General features: G+C 47.4%; 1 protein-coding gene across 1 annotated transcript in view; it reads left to right on the top strand.

Annotated features, from left to right (window-relative positions):
• The window catches only part of ACTN2 (actinin alpha 2), a 66,159-nt gene extending 43,680 nt beyond the window's left edge, over positions 1 to 22,479 (top strand). Inside the window, exons 9-21 of the mRNA XM_047701787.1 lie at positions 500 to 592; positions 2,359 to 2,589; positions 5,506 to 5,653; positions 7,446 to 7,596; positions 10,567 to 10,675; positions 11,621 to 11,761; positions 13,284 to 13,466; positions 15,850 to 15,984; positions 16,906 to 17,085; positions 17,704 to 17,850; positions 19,820 to 19,885; positions 20,671 to 20,829; positions 22,265 to 22,479. Coding sequence (XP_047557743.1) covers positions 500 to 592; positions 2,359 to 2,589; positions 5,506 to 5,653; positions 7,446 to 7,596; positions 10,567 to 10,675; positions 11,621 to 11,761; positions 13,284 to 13,466; positions 15,850 to 15,984; positions 16,906 to 17,085; positions 17,704 to 17,850; positions 19,820 to 19,885; positions 20,671 to 20,829; positions 22,265 to 22,423 — 1,902 coding nt within the window. The 3' untranslated portion in view covers positions 22,424 to 22,479. The remainder of the gene's footprint in view (positions 1 to 499; positions 593 to 2,358; positions 2,590 to 5,505; positions 5,654 to 7,445; positions 7,597 to 10,566; positions 10,676 to 11,620; positions 11,762 to 13,283; positions 13,467 to 15,849; positions 15,985 to 16,905; positions 17,086 to 17,703; positions 17,851 to 19,819; positions 19,886 to 20,670; positions 20,830 to 22,264) is intronic.
• Positions 22,480 to 22,714: the final 235 nt, after the last annotated feature.

A 22,714-nucleotide genomic window follows, 5' to 3' on the forward strand; every position in this document is an offset into this window, starting at 1 on the left:
AGCAAGTTCTGTGTATTCATTTCAAGACAAGAGGGCTTCAGCGAACTCGGTGCAGTGGCAAGATATATTAAGGACCCAGTTTTTTTGTTCATTTGTTTTTGTTTTTTTGCTTTGATTTCCAAAGTTCTCTAGAGAGTTCTGACCCCATAGTCACAAGGTCAGTAGAGTGCTCAGGTGGACATTCAGGGACGGGGGATTTCGGCTTCCTTGACCTGTTTATTCTGTCACTAACTTGCTTGATGTTTTACGAAGCTTGTGTTTTAGACTAATGGTATCTCCCCGTTATTCCCCACAGTACATTCAGCCTGCCGTGTAAGTCTGTGTAAAAAAGGTGTGAAATGACTCCTAGTGTTCAACAGCCATACCCTCAGTCTTCCTTCACCCTAACCTTGAATCAGCACGCCATCTCCTCGTCTCCTCTCCTGCCCCACCACGTTCCATTTTGTGCATGCGCGTCCCTGTCCACAGAGCTGTCCTGTTCACCTATTGTGTTTTACAGGCTGAGACAGCGGCTAACAGGATATGTAAGGTTCTTGCTGTGAATCAAGAGAATGAGAGGCTGATGGAAGAATATGAGAGGCTAGCGAGTGAGGTAAAGGAAGTGGGTGCCTGGCAGTCCTGTCCATTCCCACCCAGAGGGAGAGGCACGGAGGGGGACACACTGGCTGTCAGTGTTTTCTTTCTTTGCATTTTTCATCTCAGACAGAATCAAAGTGGGAAAACACAGTTTTTCTCAGAGGTTACCTGTCTCGTAGCGACATATTGATTGGCACAAAAGTCATTGTGATGAGCTCCCCAACCGCCCCAAAGCATAGAGGTAGTTTGCACGTTTGCAGGCCTGGGATGTGATTCCGTGCTCAGCGCTGCACCTCCAGGGTCAGGCGCCCCCAGGGGACACCGCATTACTTTTTTTTTTCCTGCTTCATTGGTCACTGACCTCACCTAGCGTGTGCCCTCCATTCCTCAGAAGCCCTGATCCATGCAGCAGCTAAGCGTCCTGGGAACTGGCCCAGCCCATTGGGAGACACGGCTCAGTGTTGAGTGCGTGTCTTATGAATGTCTAGAGGGAAATGTGGGGAAGACAGAGCTCCCTGTCCAAGGCGTTTGAGCACAAATGTCCACGATGCCTTCTGCAGCTCTTCAGCCAGATTCTTGGTTAAAAGAGCACTTTTCACGTTGCTTTTCTTTTTGTTCTGATTAGAGCTAAAAAGCAACCAAGCAGTCTCGTCACTGCTGCTGCATTGCTTCCCTGGTACAAGGGTTGGGCTGAGCGAAGGGTACAGCCACACCCTCTCTGGGCTGAACTCAGTTACAGGGACACGTGTCAGTGACCAAATGGTCTTTGCTCTGACTCGATTTAGCTGATACTTGGTCTGTCCTGGGAAAAGTGTCGGGATACTTGGAATAAATCTTCCAAAGGACTGGTTATTAGTAATCCAATCTGATGATATTGAGTTTATGTTTTCATACAGCTGCTGTGGGAAAATTCAGTTTGGCAGCATTGTTTAATGCTGCCATTAAAGGGACCAACATCAGGATAGAAGCACAACCAGGACCAAAGGACAGACACCTAGTAATTCTGTCCTTCCTTTTCTTTCCTGGTCCTTCATTTATCCTCCTCAAACCCTTCAACGCTGGGTGTATCACCATTTTAGTGAATTTTTATTCTTAAGTGCTCTAATTTTCCAAGTAATCACGAGTGTCAATTTTTAGTGGCTTTTCAACTTGACCGTGATTTGAGAGAAGGGAGCATATATACTACATTCTTAGGAATTCACTACCATTTTCAATTCTGTCACGTGGATTTCCTCAAAAGCTAGATGATAAATTCAAATATACTTTGGCATTGAGTCAGTCCCAGATTTGCAATACAGCTTCCCGGTCAGTAGACTCATGAGATTTGAGCTTATTTGAAATATAATTACATTTTCAGTTAAACCCGATTCTTTGCTGAGTTTCCATCCCATGTCAGGTTTTTGTTTCTCATTTGAAAGCTCCATCCGGCATTTGTTTGCTAATGTCTGGTCCCCGAGTTTCCTGTAACTGTCACATTCTTGTGGAACATGACTCGTGCTGCCTTTCAGTTTTCGACCTGTGTGTGGGACCGTGGGGGTGCTCACCAGTGGCCGTGGGGTGGGGTCCAGGGGACACGGAAGTTTTCATTCATGCCCCAGCGCATGTGCATAGAGATGCCTTTTTATCCTCTTCCCTCAGTCCGGAGTATTCTATTCATACTCTGTCATTTTAGGAATGTTAGGTGGCATCCATTCCAACTGTCGGGTGCTTCTGTTTTTCACCTGGGGGTGGGGGGGGCGGCTTGCTGGCCTCTTCAGCGGCATTTCTGTCTTTTGGGGGCAGCTGTTGGAGTGGATCCGCCGCACGATCCCCTGGCTGGAGAACCGGACCCCGGAGAAGACCATGCAGGCCATGCAGAAGAAGCTGGAGGACTTCCGGGACTATCGGCGCAAGCACAAGCCACCCAAGGTGCAGGAGAAGTGCCAGCTGGAGATCAACTTCAACACGCTGCAGACCAAGCTGCGGATCAGCAACCGGCCCGCCTTCATGCCCTCCGAGGGCAAGATGGTGTCGGTGAGTGCCCGCCCCCAGGCCCGAGGGTTCCCAAAGCCTCCTCCCTGACAGGCTGCCCAGAAGCCCACACTGACTTCTCCAGCTCCTTCCAGTGCGTGGATAGGTTGAGGGCCCCGTTACCGCATCAGTTGGGATGTTTTCTCCCCATCAGATGCTCCTGGTGTGGTGCCCTACCGAGAGTGGCCTTTACCGCCTCACCTCCCCTCCCCTCCCGCAGCTGTCATCATGTGCTCTCTCTAACCAGTCACCTCTCCAGGGCCTGGTGCGACAGGGGTCTCCCTCCCCGCACGGCAGGCTCCCCTTCTCTCCAGGCTCCCTTGCGCCTCTACCTGGGACTCGAGAATTGCAAACCTTGCCACCTTGTCTTACTGCTTGCAGCGTGTGGTCCTGGCCCTCGGCTGCCCTTCGCAGCAGAACATCCAGGAGGAGTCCCGGTGGCAGCCCTTGCCAGCCGCTCACCGCTCCTTTATTCCTTTTACTCTTCACTCTACGGCCTGGCTTGTACCCCCTGGAGACCGTTCCTGTTTGGCTCTGGGGGAGGGGTGTGTATGTGGTGACATTTTGGCTGTCACTTTCATTTCCATATTCTCTGTCACTTGAACCTCCTTAACGATGCTGTTTGCTAAAACTCTACTCTCAACCGTGCCGTTTTCTTGCGACCCCACAGAGTCCTTCCCTCTGCCACCCACCCCCACCCCAGTGCGTGGGAAGACCTCTCCTGAGCGTGGTGCAGACCCTCTTCTGCACCCTGTACTCCCAGGGGATCTCCCCCAAGGCCAGTGCCTCCCCACCCCTGTGTCTCCAGCTCCCACTTGTTCCCGAGTCCCAGGTTCGCGTAGCCTCAGGGCCGTCTCAGAGCCTTTCAGACCCTACCTATCCCTGAGGCCCGCTGTGGCATGCTTGTCTTAGCAAATGGCATTGCCTAAGTTACGGACGCCCCAAGCCCAGGTGGTATCCACATTCTTTCTTCCCATCACCTTCTTGCCTGCAGTGCCTCAGTGGTCCTGGTGGCTCTGCATCCAGCTTCTGTCTTCACTCTGAGCCTGCCGTCTACCTGCACGTGTCGCTGTCTGCTGAGCCACCTCTCTCTCTCTCTCCCTTCACCCCCTCCCTCCCTCTCTCCCTCTGGCCCCACCATGTCCCCCTCACAGGCCCTAAAATTCCCTCTCTTCACAGCAGTAGCTGGGCTCTTTTTAAAACGGAAACCACAGTGTGTCTCCCCTTCTCAAAACCCTCTCATGACTTTCCAGAGTATTTAGACTAAGATCCAGATCCGTGAACCTGGCCTAGAGGATCCCGTGTGATCTGACCCCCTCTGTCCCCTGCAGATGGTCTCTGCTGCTGTGTCCTCACCCCCACGTGGCCTCACCTGCCTTCGGTCCTGCTCTCCACCTACGAGGCCAGTCCCCCTTAGGCGTTAGCGCTCACTCCCACCTCCTCACGTAACTGGGGTACTTGACTCGGATGCATCTTCTCCAAGTGACCTACCTGAAGGAACCCCCACGCGGGGCTCTCAGCCTCACCTGACCCCGTTTTGTCTTTACCTCACAGCTGATCACTGTCTGTGGTGACCTTGTTTCATTACAGTTGACCCTCAAACAACACGAATTTGACCTGCACGGGTCCATTTACATGTGGACTTTTTTCAGTAAATACAGGATAGTGCTATAAGCATATTTTCCTTTTGATTTTCTTGATAGCATTTTGTTTAGAATAAGAATACGGTGTATAACACATAGGACATACAGCATATGTGTTAGTCAACTGTCTACATTACCGGTGAGGCCTCTGGTCAACAGTGGGCTGTTAGTAGTTAAGTTTTGGGGGGGTCAAAGTTTGTACACTGACTTTCATCTGTGTGGGAGGTTGGCGCTCCTAACCCCTGTTGTTCAAGGTCAACTGTCCTTGTTTCTTTTCTCCCCCACATTCGTGCAAGCTCTCAGGGGCAGGGAATCTTAAAGGTATCATTTATTCTTCTATAAAAAAAAGTCTCTTGCTGGCATCCAGGAATTGGTTGTTGATGGCGGGCTGGTTGGATGGTTGATTTGAATTGAGTCACTTAGAGGTGTCATCTTTTGCAAGCCAGAAAATTAAAGCCTCTAAGCCTTTGTGCACATCTGGACAAGTATCAGGCATTTATTGACTGATGAGAAAAACCATATTAGTTTTAAAAAGGCCCTGGCAAGGGCGCCTGGGTGGCTCAGTGGGTTAGAGCCGCTGCCTTCGGCTCAGGTCATGATCCCAGGTCCTGGGTTCGATCCCCGAATCGGGCTTTCTGCTCAGCAGGGAGCCTGCTTCCTCTTTTCTCTCTGCCTGCCTCTCTGCTTACTTGTGATTTCTCTCTGTCAAATAAATAAATAAAATCTTAAAAAAAAAAAAAGGCCCTGGCAATAAGTAAGACCTTTCTTTTCTTTTTTAAAGAAATTTATTAGGGTATATGGAGAGCAGATTTAACATTATTTTTTCCTGGGTTTTTTTTTTTTTTTTTTATATTATGTTAGTCACCATACAGTACATCGTTAGCTTTTGATGGAGTGTTCCATGATTCATTGTTTGCGTAGAACACCCAGTGCTCCATGCAAAATGTGCCTCCTTAATACCCATTGCTGGGCTACCCTGTCCCCCTATCCCCCTCCCCTCTGGAACCCTCAGATTTTTTCCCACATTTCCATAGTCTCTCATGGTTTGTCTCCCCCTCTGATTTCTTCCCCTTCAGTTTTCCCTTCCTTCCCCTACTGTTAAGTAAGACCTTCCAGAGCCAAAACAGTGGAGTGGTTATTTGGGGGCAGGGTGAGAGGAAAGCAAGGAGATGAAAACACAAAAGAAAACCTGTCAGACTCCTGGCAAAGGGGATTTGTAGAAAAGCCAAGGCCGGAGATAACAAACCTGCCTTTGTGTGTGCTTGAATGCCCCCAGGACATTGCCGGAGCCTGGCAGAGGCTGGAGCAGGCCGAGAAGGGCTACGAGGAGTGGCTGCTGAATGAGATTCGGAGGCTGGAGCGTGTGGAGCACCTGGCGGAGAAGTTCAGGCAGAAGGCGTCCACGCACGAAACGTGGGCTTACGGCAAGTGCACTGGCCTGGGGTTGGGTTCCGAGAACATCAGGGTTGAGCCGTGGACAGAGCCACAGTGTGCAGCCTCCACACACCCCCGTCGGTGAACTTGTGGGCACAGGTGTCCCCGTCCCTCTCCGCACTTCAGTCCCAGTCCTAAATTTCTTCAGGAGGTGGGTGGGGAGACTTCTTTTCCAGTGGAGCAGATAATGTGCTTTTTCACAAAACGGCACTCGAAATGCATTCTTCCCACACTTACTTACATAAGTCCTGGCCTCCCCCTGTCTTTCCCCACTCTTGTTCCATTCGATCCGCAAGTATCTGTTTATTCCCTGTCGGTCAGACAGCCCAGGCCCAGAGGCTGACTTCTGCCACTAGAATGTTTAATATTAAATGCCACGAAGCAACAGAATTTCCCATGTAGAAAATCTGCCTGGAAGGAGGAATGCAAGGGATCGTTTTCTACAGTCTTAGCTGCCTTATTTGACTCAGGTTTATCTACTTCTCTCAGATATGCAAACATATCTCTTTCCACAGCTATGATACTATGATTGTGTATCTATATATATATATATTTTTTTGCCTGCCTGCTCTTTGCTGAGGTAGAGAAACATAACATTCTCCCCACCACATCATCTGTTTTGAGGAAGGTCAGGGAGGTTCCCCTCATCCTTTGGTTCCTTTTTGCTTTGGTGGTGTTTGATCGTTGATATTGTCCAGCGAGAGGGCAAGAGGCTCGGGTCTGCAGCCACGCAGGTCGGAGGCCCACCTCTGACACTTCCCAGCTAAGCGCTTTGCATGAGCTCATGTGTCAGTGCCCCAGTGTCCTCTTCAAAGGAGGACACCGGGAACACCTCTCACATAGGCTTTGGATGAAGATGTAATGAGTTCACAGTATAAAGCACTTAAATCCATATGTGGCACACAGGAAGTGCTATGTTGTTGTTGTTAAATGTACGAACACTTGCTTTCCATTTCCAGCTTCATAAAATTAAATTCTGAAAGGTCATCAACCAGGAAGAAACGTGAGTCCGTTTATAATCACAGCAGTTGCTTGATTCAGAAATATTTGTGGGGGGGGCGCCTGGGTGGCTCAGTGGGTTAAAGCCTCTGCCTTCGGCTTGGGTCATGATCCCAGGGTCCTGGGATCGAGCCACACATCGGGCTCTCTGCTCCGCAGGGAGCCTGCTTCCTCCTCTCTCTCTGCCTGCCTCTCTGCCTGCTTGTAATCTCTGTCTGTCAGATAGGTGAATAAAATCTTAAAAAAAAAAAAAAAAAAAAGAAATATTTGTGGGGAAATAGGTGGAGGTTCAGAGAGAGAAACTTCTAGTATGGTCAGGAAAGAAACCGCAGGCTGTATTTAACCACAGAAAATACTTTCCAGAAAAAAGATATTTGGAGTCAAGGTTGAACTGAGGGCAGCCTAAGAGAGTCCCAACTGTCTTGTCTAACTAGCCCAGGTAATTCTTGTGAACTAATAATTACTAACTTAACTGAGCATCACACTGGAAAATCAGGTACTTGTTACTTGGGATTATGAGGAGTGCAAATCTGTTATTTAGCCTGGACTCAACGTACTTCTCCCCTCCCCCTGGCCATGTGTAGACACGAGCTTTTAGAACACAGAGGGACTCGGGCAACGTTAGCATAGTTAGAGCCTGGAAACCCATGACACCTGAGCCACTGTGTCTTTCCCCCTTCTCTTGGTTCTTGGGAATCAGAAGCATCAGCGAGAACTTTGCAGGTGCCAGGAAGCTGATGTGGGACATCAGAGTATTCATACTCCCTTCTGCAACCCTTGCAGGCAAAGAGCAGATCTTGCTGCAGAAGGACTATGAGTCGGCGTCTCTCACCGAGGTCCGGGCCCTGCTGCGGAAGCATGAGGCCTTCGAGAGCGACCTGGCCGCCCACCAGGACCGAGTGGAGCAGATAGCAGCCATCGCACAGGAGCTCAAGTAGGTGCTGTCGGCCGTCCGCAGGCGCTGCTGCTCCCATGTGGCTGCCTGGCTCTGCCCGCCAAGCCCCCGGGCCATGGATACAATGCAAGGATTCCCCTGGAGAGCTTCCCCAGAGCATTTCTAGGCAGGGCAAGGCTGACCTGTACTCAGTTTAGGAAGCACGCAGCTGGAGGCCTCTGTGTTTCCAAGCAGCTCAAAAGACAGACGTCTGCTTTGCTTCCCTGGATGGGCTAGAATTCCCAGGCCCTCCCATCCACAAGCACACCCCACCCCCACCCCAGGCAGCTTGCTTCCAAGAGGGTTAGAAATGAGCACGGAGGGCTGGGGTCCAGCTTGAAAAGGCTGCCTCTCCCAGGTCGGGGTACAGAACATCTACACACCAAACAGAAATGCCTGCCTTACCTCCCAGGAGGGCATACCACGGCCCTGCTTTTTCTGTGTCATCTGATACACGCAGTTTCTTTTGCATGCTCTCTGTTTTATGGGAGGGACCAGCATGGATAGAGTCCAGGCTGGTGTAAGCCCCAGGGGGCGTTCTCAGGTCCCACTTGTGGCGGGTGCACCATCTGGCTCTGGCCTACATCCGGGGAGACACCTCCCTGCAGTTTCTCGAAGCCTTTTTTCAAGACCCTTGCCCCCTTTGGATAAGTACCGATTTCATTCCCAACTCCCTTCCCCGTCATTGTAATCACAGACATACCTGCAGAAGTTTCGGAGCCTAAAATCACATAAGGATAACTGTCCCAGAATAATTTTTAGAAACATAAACATTTACTTTCCTATGTTAGATTTTCAGACTTCCATGTTGTTCACTTTTGGGTAGAGCAAACTCATAGACTAACAGGGCCTCTTTTAAGACTATCCTATTCTTTTTTTAGCCTTGGTAAATATTAGCCTTGGTAAATAAACCCTTAATCATTTGAGATCTTCATAATCCAATTTGTACTCCAGATTTGTGGTCTTTACAAGAGCACGCTTCTTGAATGTTGGGGGTGTGACTGCTTGTTAACAGCTGCAATTAAAGTAAGGGATGAACTAAACTCAAGCTATTTAATGCTCTATAACCAGTGAATAGTTCGGAATGGCTTTAAGTGTTGTCCGTAAAATTTAAGGAGTTTTGTGGTATCTTCCTGGTATCTCTGGTGTCCGTTCTTCACACCATCCAAAGAGCCACCACATACAAAACTTAAATCTGTGTTCATCTTAATGTATTCCTTCCTTGTTTTTTAACAAAATAATAAAATAATAAATAATAATAATAAAATAATAAATCACAGTGCTTGTGCTGCTCGCCAAGTGCGGAAAACCCAGTATGCCCAGTTCCACAAACCTTCCCTCCTTGAGAGCAGCTATTTGTAGAACTCTCTGTGTGAACTTTGTATGAATTAGAGATGAGAAATGGATGTACCCCTAAAGGCAATGATGGGGGGAAGAGAGGGTTGTGGTCTCCATTGTGGGTCCATAGAAGGACCCCAGGTGGTGGTTTTTATTCTTTTTTTTTTTTAAGATTTTATGTATTTTTTTGATACAGAGAGATCACAAGTAGGCAGAGAGGCAGGCAGGGGGGGGGGGGGAAGCAGGCTCCCCACTGAGCAGAGAGCCTGATGGGCTCGATCCCAGGACCCTGGGATCATGACCTGAGCCGAAGGCAGAGGCTTAACCTACTGAGCCACCCAGGCACCCATTTTTTTTTTTTTAAGATTTTATTGGTGGTTTTTAATTCTTTAAGTCTTTATTCTCCATGATATTTGCATTTTGAAGAGCCATAGCCTTTTCACTTTGTATATCAAGGCTGCTCGAGTTGTTGGTATGTTTTGTTTCGAGGGGGTGGTGGTGTTATACCAAGGAGCTCAAGAAGCTAACAGCAGCTCAGTCGCATGAAGGGTTCTGTGCATGTGGAAAGCTGCTTGTAAGCTGGACAGGCTTTACCCCCTGCACAAACCCTCAGCTCACGACCACAGAGTGCGTCCTTTGTTCAGTAGCAGAAGCAATTTAGCAGAACATTTAGGACCTGAGAAGTTAGTATTATTTAAGAGGAAAAGAAAAGCACATGGTAAACAACCATTGCCTTAATTCAGAGTCAATGGAAGAAATAAATAAGCATCAGCCTCAGGGGAATGGATCTGGTAGGATGGGTGGGAGGGAGTTTCCTTAAAGTTTGCCTTGTCTCTTTGGACTGTGTGTGAAGTCTCTCCTGAAGGTGTCTTTAAAGGTCTGTGAGCCTCTCGCTTTCATCTTAACTTTTTGTCCCCAGAGATAAGAGGTGAACCTTCTAGTTGGGAATTTGTTTGAATGCCAAGTTCACCTTACAAAGATCCCATTAGGATGCATAGACCGGGCTTGAGGGGAAAGAGGGTTTGCATCGTGTTGTTCTTGGCGTCACACCAGTGGCATTAGACAAGTCAGAAGTTCTGTCCAGAATAGGGAGGGCTCTGGTCTGCTAGTTTTTCAAGGTCCCTGCAGAGCTAGATGCCGCCACAGTGTCCCTTCTGGACGTGGCGCTCCACCCCAGCCCTGAAGCCCAGTGCCCTTCGAGGGGAGCCAAGGACATGATGGGGTGCAAGCTGATACCTCCCTCCCCCTTGACTCACTTTGCTGTTCCAGTAGCTGTGGCTTTGGGCGGCCCACAGGCCTGTCCTCCAGGTCAGATGGTTGGCTTTGTTTACAGGTACACTGACACTTAAAAATAATACTCTGGGGATGGGCCACAATGAAGTCAGCTTGGGGCACAGAGAAGACAGGATTTTTGACTGTATAGAAAACCGTTGGACCAGCAAGAGTTTTATTCATTCTTCCTGGAATCTGTCCAAGATGAATGATCATGTTTGCAATGGTGACAGTTAACAAAACCCTGAAATACTCTGCCACTTTTTCCTCAGATCTTAAAAATGAAAAAATCTGTTTGAGCCAGTGTCCATTTTCCTCATAACATCAGGGAAAGTTCATCTTTGTTTTCACTCCCCCCAGCGAACTGGACTATCACGACGCCGTGAATGTCAACGATCGGTGCCAGAAGATCTGTGACCAGTGGGACAGACTGGGAACGCTTACTCAGAAGAGGAGGGAGGCCCTGGAGGTGAAGCCTGGTGACCTGACTTCCCGTCAGTCACCTGTTGACATGAGATCTTTTCACAGAGGCTCTTGAATTAGAGTCCCTGTTATTAATTTTCCCTGCTTTTCTGTGGCATGTTGTGTCTAAAGCAAAACAGGTTGTCTCGTGAGAGGAGCCACCACAGAGAATATGAAAAATAGGAGAAAGTGGGAGATGCGAAGTTGGTAGCTTTGTCCCATAATTTATCCACAGAGCAGGGAAGCATACTTTTTTTTTTCAGTGAAGCATGCTTTTTATTTTTTTCAGTGAAGCGTACTTTTGAATTTAAAAAAAAAGAAAAGAGGAATCCAGAGGTAGTAAGATTATGGTACAAACCCATTTTGTATCAGGTGGTGATTACGGGGCTCGAAACCATGTGCTTCCACATGCCCAGAGAGGCTGGGGGGGATCTCTGTGTTAGATCCTGAAGTAGGATTTAAGAACATTAAGCTGTAGTTCCTCTGTCTTCACTTAGGTTGGTGACTTCTGGGAAAGGTGTGTGTCTTCTCTGCACACTGTTATCTATAAGAGGAGGACAGTGTGTTGAGTGTTGTTGCCTAGAATGGTTGGGGAATCAGAGCTGACCTTAAGGGTCCTATGTCAGCCGGAAGCCAGTGACTATATCCCCACTATGGAGTCTGTTTTCAGAAAAGTAGCACGGAGCAGAGTACTCTCCTTTGAAAACAACGCTATTCTGGATGTTATTAAATCTTTTTTTTTTTTATTCAGAAGCCACTTCAGGGACCTGTAGGTCTCAGTCTAATCACGGAACACTGGCTAATCTTTTGTATACATATGCTGATGATGAGTGCATTGTGATTAACAAAATGTCAGATAACAGTTGTTTGTTCTGGAACCCGTGTTGCCATCTTTGGAGAGAATTTTTCGTATTTATCCGTGATAATGCTTCTCTGTTTAACTTCTCTCCAGAGAACTGAGAAATTGCTAGAAACCATTGATCAGCTTCACCTGGAGTTTGCCAAGCGAGCGGCTCCTTTCAACAATTGGATGGAGGGCGCCATGGAGGACCTGCAGGACATGTTCATTGTCCACAGCATTGAGGAAATCCAGGTACCTGAAGCCCCAGCCCCATGCCCGTACTGCGCTCCAGAGGAAGTGTCATTTTAAAAATGTAGAATTCTTTTGTTTTGTTTCTTACTAAGAAAAATATAGCTAGGAAGCCCAAATAACCCTCAGACCCTTAGCTTAAAAATGTGTGTACTAGGCTTGGCGGTGATGGAAAAATTAACATCATCCGACAATGGTGAAGACATCTAAAAGTGCCTGTTCTTTAAAAAATTCTGTAGAATCCTTGAGCAACATAGACATTTATGCCCTTGGATGGTATTCGTAGAAAGGTGTGAGTTTATTGGCTGCTGAGTTAAGGACCTTGCAAATATATGCATATTACTGTTGGTTGAGATCTATATAGTTTTGCTGGGTCAAAAACATAAGAAACCACAAAGTAGTACCTCCTATCTCCCATAACACCAGAATGTTCTGCTTCTGATTTCTTCCAGACTTCAAAGTTGTAAGACTTCTGTAAGGAGTCAACGTTAGGGAGGAGAGTTCCTCTCAAAGAGCCAGCACCTAGTCTACTGAGAGGCCAGTATACAATGAATTTGATGTACAGTGGAATATTCAGGGAAAATACTTCTAAATTCTTCTTTCTGTAAAATAGGTAAATCATCAGAAAGAATCCAAATATGAAGGAAGGCTGAAGGTTGGAATTCGAACCCACACCTCCTTGCCAAGGAACATTCTGGAAGGGTTTATACCTGGGTGTAGGGGGAAAGAAATTACTTTGTTGAACATTGTATGTTTTTGTGTGTGCGTTCTTAAGCAGAGGTTAGCAACCTAAAATCATTTATTTTTGGAATGAGTGAGACTTCTAAGTTTGCTGTGGAAGCCATACCTAATGCATGATGTAGTTTCTTCCTTGGGTGTAAGGTCAATCTCTCTATTGCAGCCAATCTCTTGCAGTGACTAAAGTGACTGTTAGCTGGGCACTGGAAAGTAGTTTGCCAGGCATCTACATAGACCAGAACCAAGGGGCTCCTGTCTTACACATTAGGGCCAAAGGATAGGTTAAATAAATGGAGATTTTTAAAGCCTTAGGGGGAAAGAGTTGGTTTTCATGGCTTCTCCTTTTGAGAAGTAGGGATGTATTTCCTGGTGGTCTTTAAGGATAAAGGCAGGAAATGGTAGGTTCTTTTGTTGGACTGCAAAGGTAAGATGTTAGAAAGGGCAGCTGAGTTCTGTTTGTCAGGGGAGAGTAAAACACAGTCAGTAGTTGGGGATCAAAAATTATGAAAGCAAACATTTTTTTAAAAAAAAGGAAACAGTTACTTTTTTTTTTTTTGAAGACTTTGGATTCATAGCCACTAATTAGTCATCATAGTTATCTTTTTTTCCATTTCCAAGGAACCTGACTTTTGTGCACCAAACCACTTTCTGAAAACATCCAGAATTTGTTTTCCCCACACAGATTCCTGCCCTTATAGAAGGCATACACACGTGTGCAGAAGGGAACACCAAAACCTGTAGAATCCACATGACAGTAAAGTTCTCCCCACTTCTGTCTCTGGGTTAGAGTCTGATCACTGCTCATGAGCAGTTCAAGGCAACGCTGCCAGAGGCAGACGGTGAGCGGCAGTCCATCATGGCCATCCAGAACGAGGTGGAAAAGGTGATCCAGAGCTACAACATCAGAATCAGCTCCAGCAATCCCTACAGCACTGTCACCATGGACGAGCTCCGGGCCAAGTGGGACAAGGTGGGTGACCGAGGTGGGCGTTCCCGAAGCCGAGGCTGAGGGCAGATGTAAATACTTGGGGAACTAGAGTGACTGATCTGCACGACAATCATGGTTCCGTTCACCCCAGCTTTCACAGCATTGGAACCAGGCAAACCTCTCATGGAACAGATAGAAGGGAGCTCTGAGGTGTGGTACAACACAAGAGACTTTCATGGGCAGAGGGGAGCGGGAGCAAGGAAGTCATACTAGGCAAACAAATCCCGTTGGTTATTGCGAGGTTGCTTTCCTTCAGGGGGTGGCAGGCATCTGTCAGGCAGATTATCTCAATGTGCTGATCGGGCGACAATGTTCTGATCGGGCGACTGACTGTTGATTCTGTTCCTGGGCGAACGGGAGCTGGAACTGAGTCTTGGATAGGTGACATGGGACTTAACCTGAGCGACTCTGTTGGGAGACTGTTGTCTTGTTTTTAACAGATGAAATATGTTAGACTCTTAAGTGCCATTGGGCAGCCTCTGATCTGTAAGGAGAGAAAGTAGACGGACATTTGGGTGGCTGGGACGGTTAAGCAGCTGCCTTCGGCTCAGGTCATGATCTCAGGGTCCTGGGATCGAGTCAACATCGGGCTTCTTGCTAAGCAGAGAGCCTGCTTCTCCTTCTATTTGCCCCTCTCCGCTTTCCCTCTCTCTCTGACAAGTAAATAAAATCTAAAAAAAAAAAAAAAAGTAGAAATATTTTTCCTTAAGGAAGACCTTATAAAATGTTGGCAAAATCAGTATAGGTTATGAGACTAATACCATAAGGGAAACTATTTTTAAAACCCCCACTGAAAATTTGGTGCACTCAAGCCTGTCTATAGTACGTACTCCATTAAAGAATTTTTAGAATATGGGATAAGACACTTTCCAAATGTGTGTGAATTTTAAATGCAGAAAAATTGCCTAGAAAACGGGGGAACTCAAGGACTCCTGCTGACGTGCTGCGTTTTAGATTTTGGGAAACTGTCCACAGATTTAATTATAGTCCACATGGGATCATTTGAGCGTTTTTGTCTCATCCTTAAGAAAAAATTTATCCTCGTGGTTTGAATTTGAGCACAGTTATCTCCAAACGCTACTACAGAGTCCCTTGGAGTCAGTCCACCAGGTGGATCTGAGGTGGCTTGCTGTGAAAACACACAAGCAACAATTGTCCAGTTATCAACAGTGCAGAAGGGGAGAAGACCAGGTCTGGGGAGGAGAGAGGGTTTCTGAGAGATGGGACCAACGGACTGCATTTGAGCTTCAGACTTAGCTCAGGCCTTCTGACAGCCGTCGTGGAAACGAACATGTTGAGCTAAGTCTTCCTCCTGAAGAATAGGAAATAGGTCCTTTCTTAAAGTGGGACAAACATTTCTCCCAGCATGAAGTTGAAGAGCAAAGTGGGCATGTGGATTTTTGTAAAAGGGACATTATGAACAATGACGTGTGTAGGAGCAGTTTTGCAGAAAATGCAAAAACGAGGTCTGAAATAGTTCCTTTGTCTGTGGATTCAAAGGGAACTCAGGCAGGGCATGAAACTGTAAATCACAGGGTACAAACGGAATGAGAGAAGTGTAGGCTGGTGCAACGCTGTCCTGTGATCGCACGTTAGATAGGAGTTGAACTCACGAACCTAAGCAGGGATCCTTAACTTTTTTGTGTCTTGGATCCTTCCGGCAGTCTGGAGGAGCCTGTGGGTCCCTTCAGATAACTGTATTTGTAAATTCCTAAAAACGTTTAAGGTGGCAACAGAAACAAATGATGTCAAAATATAGCCATTAAAATGTTTTTTAAAAGCTGCCGTATGGTAATGGCTGTGCTCCTGCACGGACACATTTTAAACCAGGGCCTAGCAACAGATCTGGTCATTTCAAAGCAGGGATGAGTGTGCGTGCTATTTTGAGAGGCAGGCAATAACTCCTGTTACGTGAGACTGTCTGTGATTTTTTACTGTGATCAAATCGCAGCACAGCTAAATATGACTGTGGATTTGCTGCCCACATTCATAATCGAAGGAAATGCTAACTTTCAGTTAGAGAGCATGAAAATAAAGATGTCAGCTCTCCCTCACTCAAGTTCACAAATCCTCTGCGCTTTGGACTGGGACCCTGAAACACCTCCCCATCCCTTCCACCCCACCCCACTGCTGGCTGTAGGGACCTCCTTGTCCTTAGTGCAGGCACACTCCGTCTTTCTACTGCATGGTCGCCCCAGCTCTCCCTCAGTTCCTATAGTAGGGGCGCTCGGTCTCCCTACTTCCCCTTTTCCCCACCCTCCCTCTGTCTGCTACCCCTGCACTTTTGACCATAGGCACAAATCTTGGTCATACCCCTACAGGATGCAGGCTGGCCCCTAATCCCTGTGCCCTTGGTCCCTGACAGGTGAAGCAGCTTGTGCCCATCCGGGATCAGTCGCTGCAGGAGGAGCTGGCCCGCCAGCATGCCAATGAGCGTCTGCGGCGCCAGTTTGCCGCACAGGCCAACGCCATTGGGCCGTGGATCCAGAACAAGATGGAGGTAGGATGGTGCCTTTCCAAAGAGCTTTTTGCAGCCCTTGAAATGAGCCCCTGTGTTGACCTAACAGTGACACCTCTTCTGCTTATCTGCTTGTCGCCCTGCTCAGTGCTGTGGGGGCCCTTCATGTCGCACCAGGCTTTACTCCTTTGGGCCCCTGAGCTCCTGTAGCCTGCAGGCATTGGTACAGTGCGTGGGGGCCCCACTGAAGAGGGCGATGAGGCTGTTCTTGCTGCCATCTGTTCATTTGGACATTAAAAAGGATGTCGGGGCTCTTTCTTGGTGTTTAGTCTCTGTGGGACCTAGATTCTAAACCTTCCGTCCCTAAGGAGGACATGGGAAGAGTCACAAATGCTTTGCATTTTCAGAATATTTAAGGAAAAGTGATCTTGGAATGGCACTGATTTCTGGGTTCATTTTGTCACTAAGAACAGCCAAGAGATACCTGTTGCCCTTCATGTGTTTCTCCCAACCTCCCTTTTGGTGATAAAATATTACTTTTTTCCTTAAAGGGAGAAGTGTAGGAATATGAAATTCTTTTGACCCTCCAGTGGTCTTCAATCTGTCTGGCAGTTTCTCTCCTGCAGAACATCCCCCAGCCTCCTCTAGAACAGGGCAGCTCTGACCCAAGGGAGCTTCCATCTGCAGCCAAAGAAGAAACCACTCTTCTCTTATCCCTCTTCTTGCTTTGCTATTTTGGATCTCAGTTGATTCCCACCTCCCCGCAACCACCTAGATGAACTAGAGCTAGAGCTGCTGTCCTGCCATGGGATTGCTGTTTCCCATGACCCTGGAGAAAATCGGGGACTCTGGGGGCTGTCGCACGTGGGCGTGGCCTCGGCGGCTGACCTGTGGATCCTGACTCACACATGGCGGCCTCAGAGGCCGGCTCACCGGTTTGCCTCCCTCTGCTTGCCCCGTCAGGAGATTGCCCGCAGCTCCATCCAGATCACGGGGGCCCTGGAAGACCAGATGAACCAGCTGAAGCAGTACGAGCACAACATCATCAACTATAAGAACAACATCGACAAGCTGGAGGGAGACCATCAGCTCATCCAGGAGGCACTGGTCTTCGACAACAAGCACACTAACTACACCATGGAGGTACACTGGCTCAGGGCTTTGCTTCCCATTGTGACCATGTCACCGCTTCTTGGGGTGCCCCCCCAACACTTGTCTCTGTTCCAGTGGGAGGTGCTTCCCCGTGGAAGTGAGGGATCTTCAAGCCTTCCCTGTCCCTCTATGTGGAAAAGCTCCGTGAACTGTTTCAGGAGCTATGGAAGTGTTGGTTTTCACCATTCTCGTTCTCGTTAGCACGATGATGAAGTCATTGCGCTACTTGGAGAGTAATTAACGGTTCCCTGGTTCTACCAGTCTGGCCCCGTTTGCTCCCCTGGGAGCCCGCGGGTGTAACCCTGGGCCCATCCTGCTAGTTGGTAAATGGAAATCTATTTTGAGTGACAGATAGACTCTCCATTGTGCATTTTATTTAGAAAGTGCCGCTTGCTGCTGTTAGAACCCTGCTCTCACTTCTGAGCGCTTCCCACTACAAAATCTTAGGAAGAATAAAAATTAGAATGAGAAAAATACAGATAATAATAGAGTTGGGTAAGCCCTACTTACCTCCCTCTGGGTCTAAGCCCTCTGGTTAGGATAACCAGGAGGGCAAGATGGATGGGCCAGAAGGACCCAGAGCTGACCGTTTCCTTTTTCCTCTGGTAGCACATACGTGTCGGGTGGGAGGTGCTGCTGACGACCATCGCCAGAACCATCAATGAGGTGGAGACCCAGATCCTGACGAGAGATGCAAAGGGCATTACTCAGGAGCAGATGAATGAGTTCAGGGCCTCCTTCAACCACTTCGACCGGGTATGTCTCCCCCGACTTGCTCAGAAGGCAGCACTGGGGATGTGAACATGCACTGGAAATCCTATTCATGCTCTTAGTGCAAGTCTTATTGCCCTGTAAATGTTACAGGGAAACAGGATGATGAACGCCAAGGGAAACCGCCACCAAAAACACAGTGCTAGGCTCTGATGTTGCGCCTGGGGACTCGAGCTGGAGGTTCACAGGTGGCCAATGGGTGCCTTTGTAGTCGACGGCAAAGCCAGATTTGTTCGAAGGAAAAGTCTGTCCCAGATACAGTGTGGTTGTTGGGACTTAGATCTTTTCTAAAGATTTAAATATGAAACCCTGAGGTACATTTCCCGAGTATTTAGGTGAAACCTCCAATGAAAACTTCACCTACTCTTTTGACATACAAAATCTATTTTTTTAAATTATAAAATGGACTCATGACAGGTTTTAAGGAAAATGCACCAACAGAATGATGACTGTTTTCGTGATAAGGGCATATAAAAAGGTGCTGCTTTTAAAATCCTTCCTGGGATTTTGATTTGAATCATATTGAGTAAAACCAATCCTTTATACAAAAGTTCCCAGTTTGCCTATCATGTGGCTAAAAGTGACTTCTAAGGCCACATATCACTTGCTAAAGATCCTTAGAAAATGGTATTTCATTACTCTGTATGGGACGGGTGTATATGGTTTATAGTCATCATAAACGGTTCTCAAAATGCCTCTGGGCAGGGAGCCTGGGTGGCTCTGTGGGTTGAGTGCCACTCTCAGTTTCAGCTCACGTCATGATCTCAGGTCGTGAGATCGAGCCCCGTGTCAGGCTTGTGCTGGGCATGGAGTCTGCTTGAGATTCTCTGCCCCTCCTCACTGCCCCCCACAATCTAAAAAACAAGTCTCTGGGCTATGCAGCCAGGTTCAGACCTGATAGAGAGTTCAGACTATAGACCTCTGATGGGGGCCCAAGACGTAATCAAGAATGGGCACAACTATTTGAATCCAAGACAATGAGATTGTAGAGGAGGACAATGCAGAACCTGCCAAGTTAAAAAAAATGCCTTTAAATATTAAGCAGTGTATGTTTGGGGGGGAAATGAAGTGTGCTTGAGGTCGTGGAGACAAGTGTCAGGGATGCCGATTCATTTCGGGTCATCTTCTATTGAATAGTGAGGGTATGAATGGCGGAGGGCACAGCAGACATCCCCTGAGGGGCTCTTACTGGAGCTTTTAGAGTGGAGACCTCCCACGACCCTGGCCGTTGGCTGCCTTAGCGAGGTCAACCCGAGGGTCGGAGGTGGGGAGAGGAAGTGACCAGAGTGTCTTAGCACAGCATGCACGTCCCTTGCATCTGGGGTTTTGTGTTGATGCCTCAGTTTCCGGAGAGTTGGGGTTGCCATTTGTTCTGACGTGGCCTTTTCTCAGCTGTGGTAGCTGTCATCTGTGTGGGCGTTCCTGCTTGCTGCTCTGGGCAGACCCCTGTGGCGTTTGTGTGGGGAGGCTCTGATGCCTGGAGGGGTCACGCCATCCTGGCCCACGGGCCTGGGAGTGCTTGTGGGGTCCCTGGGCCTGAGTTCTAGGAGTTGTTGTTAAGGGGGACCTCCACAAGTGAGGACCCCTTGGGGCCACGAGAGCATGATGGTTTCTCGGAGCACTCGGGGCTGTGTCATCTGTACATGGCAGTAGTTGGTTCCTGACTGGGTCATTCTCATGGCTCTGGGTGGTTTTTTCCTTTGGTTGTCGTGAATGTGTAGTCTCCTATCACTTTTGCCTGGTGGTTATCCCCCCTACTCCTCCTTCCTTTCTAAGAAACTATTTTGTAATATCCTTGTGTTGGTTCCATCCCCTTTTAAGTCGGGGGTGGCCTTTCCCATCTCCTCGGGAAGGCTCCACGGGGCCTTTCTCTTACCGGATTCTGTCCTGTTTGCTTCACTAGTTTGCTTTGTCCCTAATTTTCTGAGTCTCTTTTCTTTGTATTTGTCGGCAGAGGAAGAACGGCCTGATGGATCACGAGGATTTCAGAGCCTGCTTGATTTCCATGGGTTATGATTTGGTAAGACAGAAGTTAACATTTTACAAGGATTGTAAAATGTTTTTTGAGTTTGGACTTACGTTACGGGAAATGACTAGCTTAGCGTGTGATCGCACATTTGGGATCGGTTCACTTTTATTGTATAGGGTGATTTTTCTGAAGGTTTGCTTGCTGCTGTTTAAAAATCATTTCACAGAACCAGAGCATATACTGTTATTCGTAATCAGTCAGATTTTTATTTTTCCTAGTGAAGGAAGGAAACATGAACTTTCTAAGACAGCTTTATTGCAAACTGTAGTTCCCTCATAAAAGCGTATACACCTCAATGGCTTTTGGTAGCCTGATGATTTTCCAGGTTCTTTTCCCTCTAACTCTAATGTATATTTGAACATGAACTGCTTTGATTCTTTTCAGACCCTTAAAATAAAAATTATGAGGGCCATGTTCTGAACTGCCTTCTACTTAGCAGTTGGTTGTGGTTGGAGGAAAGGCCCAGCTCCCTTGCTCTCTTAGTTCTTCTTCCAGAAGTCTGTTCAGGCCTGAGGGCTACAAGGACAGAGAGAGGAAGGAATTCGGACATTTGGGAGCTTCTGGCTTGACATTACAGCAACTTGTAACATCATTTGATGGCAGTAAACTTAAGTTACTCCTCTGGGGAATCTGTTCCAAAGATTGAAGGGAATGCAGGGAGTGTTTGAGTGTTCAAACCATGAGGAATTTGCATGTCAGGAGTGAAAGGACAGGGAATGGCACTGTTGAGGATTGTGTCCCGCTGAAGTACCTGTTTCTTTGCAACCTTCCCTCAGGGCGAAGCTGAATTTGCACGTATCATGACCCTGGTGGATCCCAATGGACAAGGCACCGTCACCTTCCAGTCCTTCATCGACTTCATGACGAGAGAGACGGCCGACACGGACACGGCCGAGCAGGTCATTGCCTCCTTCCGGATCCTGGCTTCTGATAAGGTCCGCAGTGACAGATCTCCTTCTGCTTTTGTGGGAGCTCATGGCATTGTTCTAGTAAAGAAGGAAACAGTGTTGCCAAGTAAAAACCACTTCGATATTAGTGTATCTTGTACCACGTCAGCATCGAATTCACAAAGCTGCAGGTCAACCTAACAATGGCCCCCACAGAACAGAGAAAACCCAGACATTCTGTTCCCAGCATTTGTGTGGGCCTCTCAGGGAGTTTGACAGAAGGAACCCAGTGCATATTTTATAGAGTTTTTTGTGTATGTTTCACTGGGTAAACTCCATTTTACATTCTGGGTCAGGAGATATGACTCAGAAAGAAGAAACTGCACAATTCAGATACTGTGAAACTGGGAACCTTTTCTTAAGGATCGGTGACCCTGACTTTGGGCCAGACCCTGGAGGCCAAGTTAAATATAGCCATTTAGTCCTTTAAATTATTGGCAAGCTTTGCATTACCTGTAGCCTAGAAATTAACTAGGAGTTTAACGGCAAGTTCAGAATTTTTGACTCTCATTCCCTGAACAATAACAATATCTTAGTAGGTATAAATTGTGGAATAGGTTTCTTTTACTCTGTGTTCTGGCTGAGAGGGAGGAGGAATTTAGCATGTGAAAACATCAACAGAGCCATGTTTATTACCTTACAACATCAGACAAGATAAACTATCCTGACAACAATAACGTTTGTTTTAAAATTAATCCCATGTCCTGAGGATGGGGGTAGAGAGAGAGAGAGCCCATCAAATCAGGAGGTAATAAATCAAAGCTCACCTAACTCACCCATACACCCCAAAACCGTACTGTAAGTTAAGCATATTTGCTATTTATTTATTTTGCCTCTTACCCAGCCAGTCTGTTTTATTAAAATAAGCCTGTTTCCTCTTGGACATTTGACCTTTAAGAAAATACATACATCCCATTATTAAATGTCGATTTTATTTTGCTTTAGAGAGAGGTTTTCTCCAGTGGCAAAATTAGCTTTTTAATAAACTGAGTAGAAAAACAACTCCATTTTCTCAAAACATGTATTATATACATTTAAAAAAAAACGTTGATCATGTTAACTGTCCCCACATTCTCATCAGCATATGGTATAATATCCCTTTATCTTTCCAGTACGATTCTTAGGTTATAGTGTTTTTTACTTGCATGGTGGCTCAGTTTGAGAAATACAGATGCTGGTCCTCCCTCTGCCTTTATGAAGCCCATTAAATGTCCTGCCAGCTCCAAGAGCAATCACTTTGCAGCTTGGCTCTTAGCAGGGAAACGCAGCCTTGTGTGTCCTCGGCTCCCGGGCCCGTTGGACCCCCTCCTTTCCCCCTTTATTTAGACTAAACAAACGCAAGCCATGTGTAAGTATGAAAACCACGTATATTCCCACGTGTTCTGCAGTTGAGCTTACAAACCCTCGTGTGTGTCTTTCCCAGCCGTACATCCTGGCGGAGGAGCTGCGCCGAGAGCTGCCCCCGGATCAGGCCCAGTACTGCATCAAGAGGATGCCCGCCTACTCAGGCCCGGGCAGCGTGCCCGGCGCCCTGGATTACACCGCCTTCTCCTCCGCCCTGTACGGGGAGAGCGATCTGTGAGGCCGGGGCTCTGTATCCACTGATCCCCTCAGAACGCAATAAAAGCTGAAGTCACAGTTGGTTTCCTGGAACCTTTGACAAGCGTTACTAAGTTAAGAGAGAGAGAAAAAATAGTTGGCAGCTCCATAGTTTGCCAGCAGGGTGACACGGCCGCAGTGAAGTCTCTCCAGTTGTGCACGGGGTCGTGTGTTTCATAAGTAGGTTTCTCTGGTTTTGGATTTGTAGGTGAGTACACTAAGATAAGCAGGTTTTCATTTGTTTCTTTGATAAAATAGCTGATTACTCAGGTAG

The sequence above is a fragment of the Lutra lutra genome, chromosome 14 (genome assembly GCF_902655055.1).
Source record: "Lutra lutra chromosome 14, mLutLut1.2, whole genome shotgun sequence".
In the NCBI taxonomy this organism is placed as follows: Eukaryota; Metazoa; Chordata; class Mammalia; order Carnivora; family Mustelidae; genus Lutra; species Lutra lutra.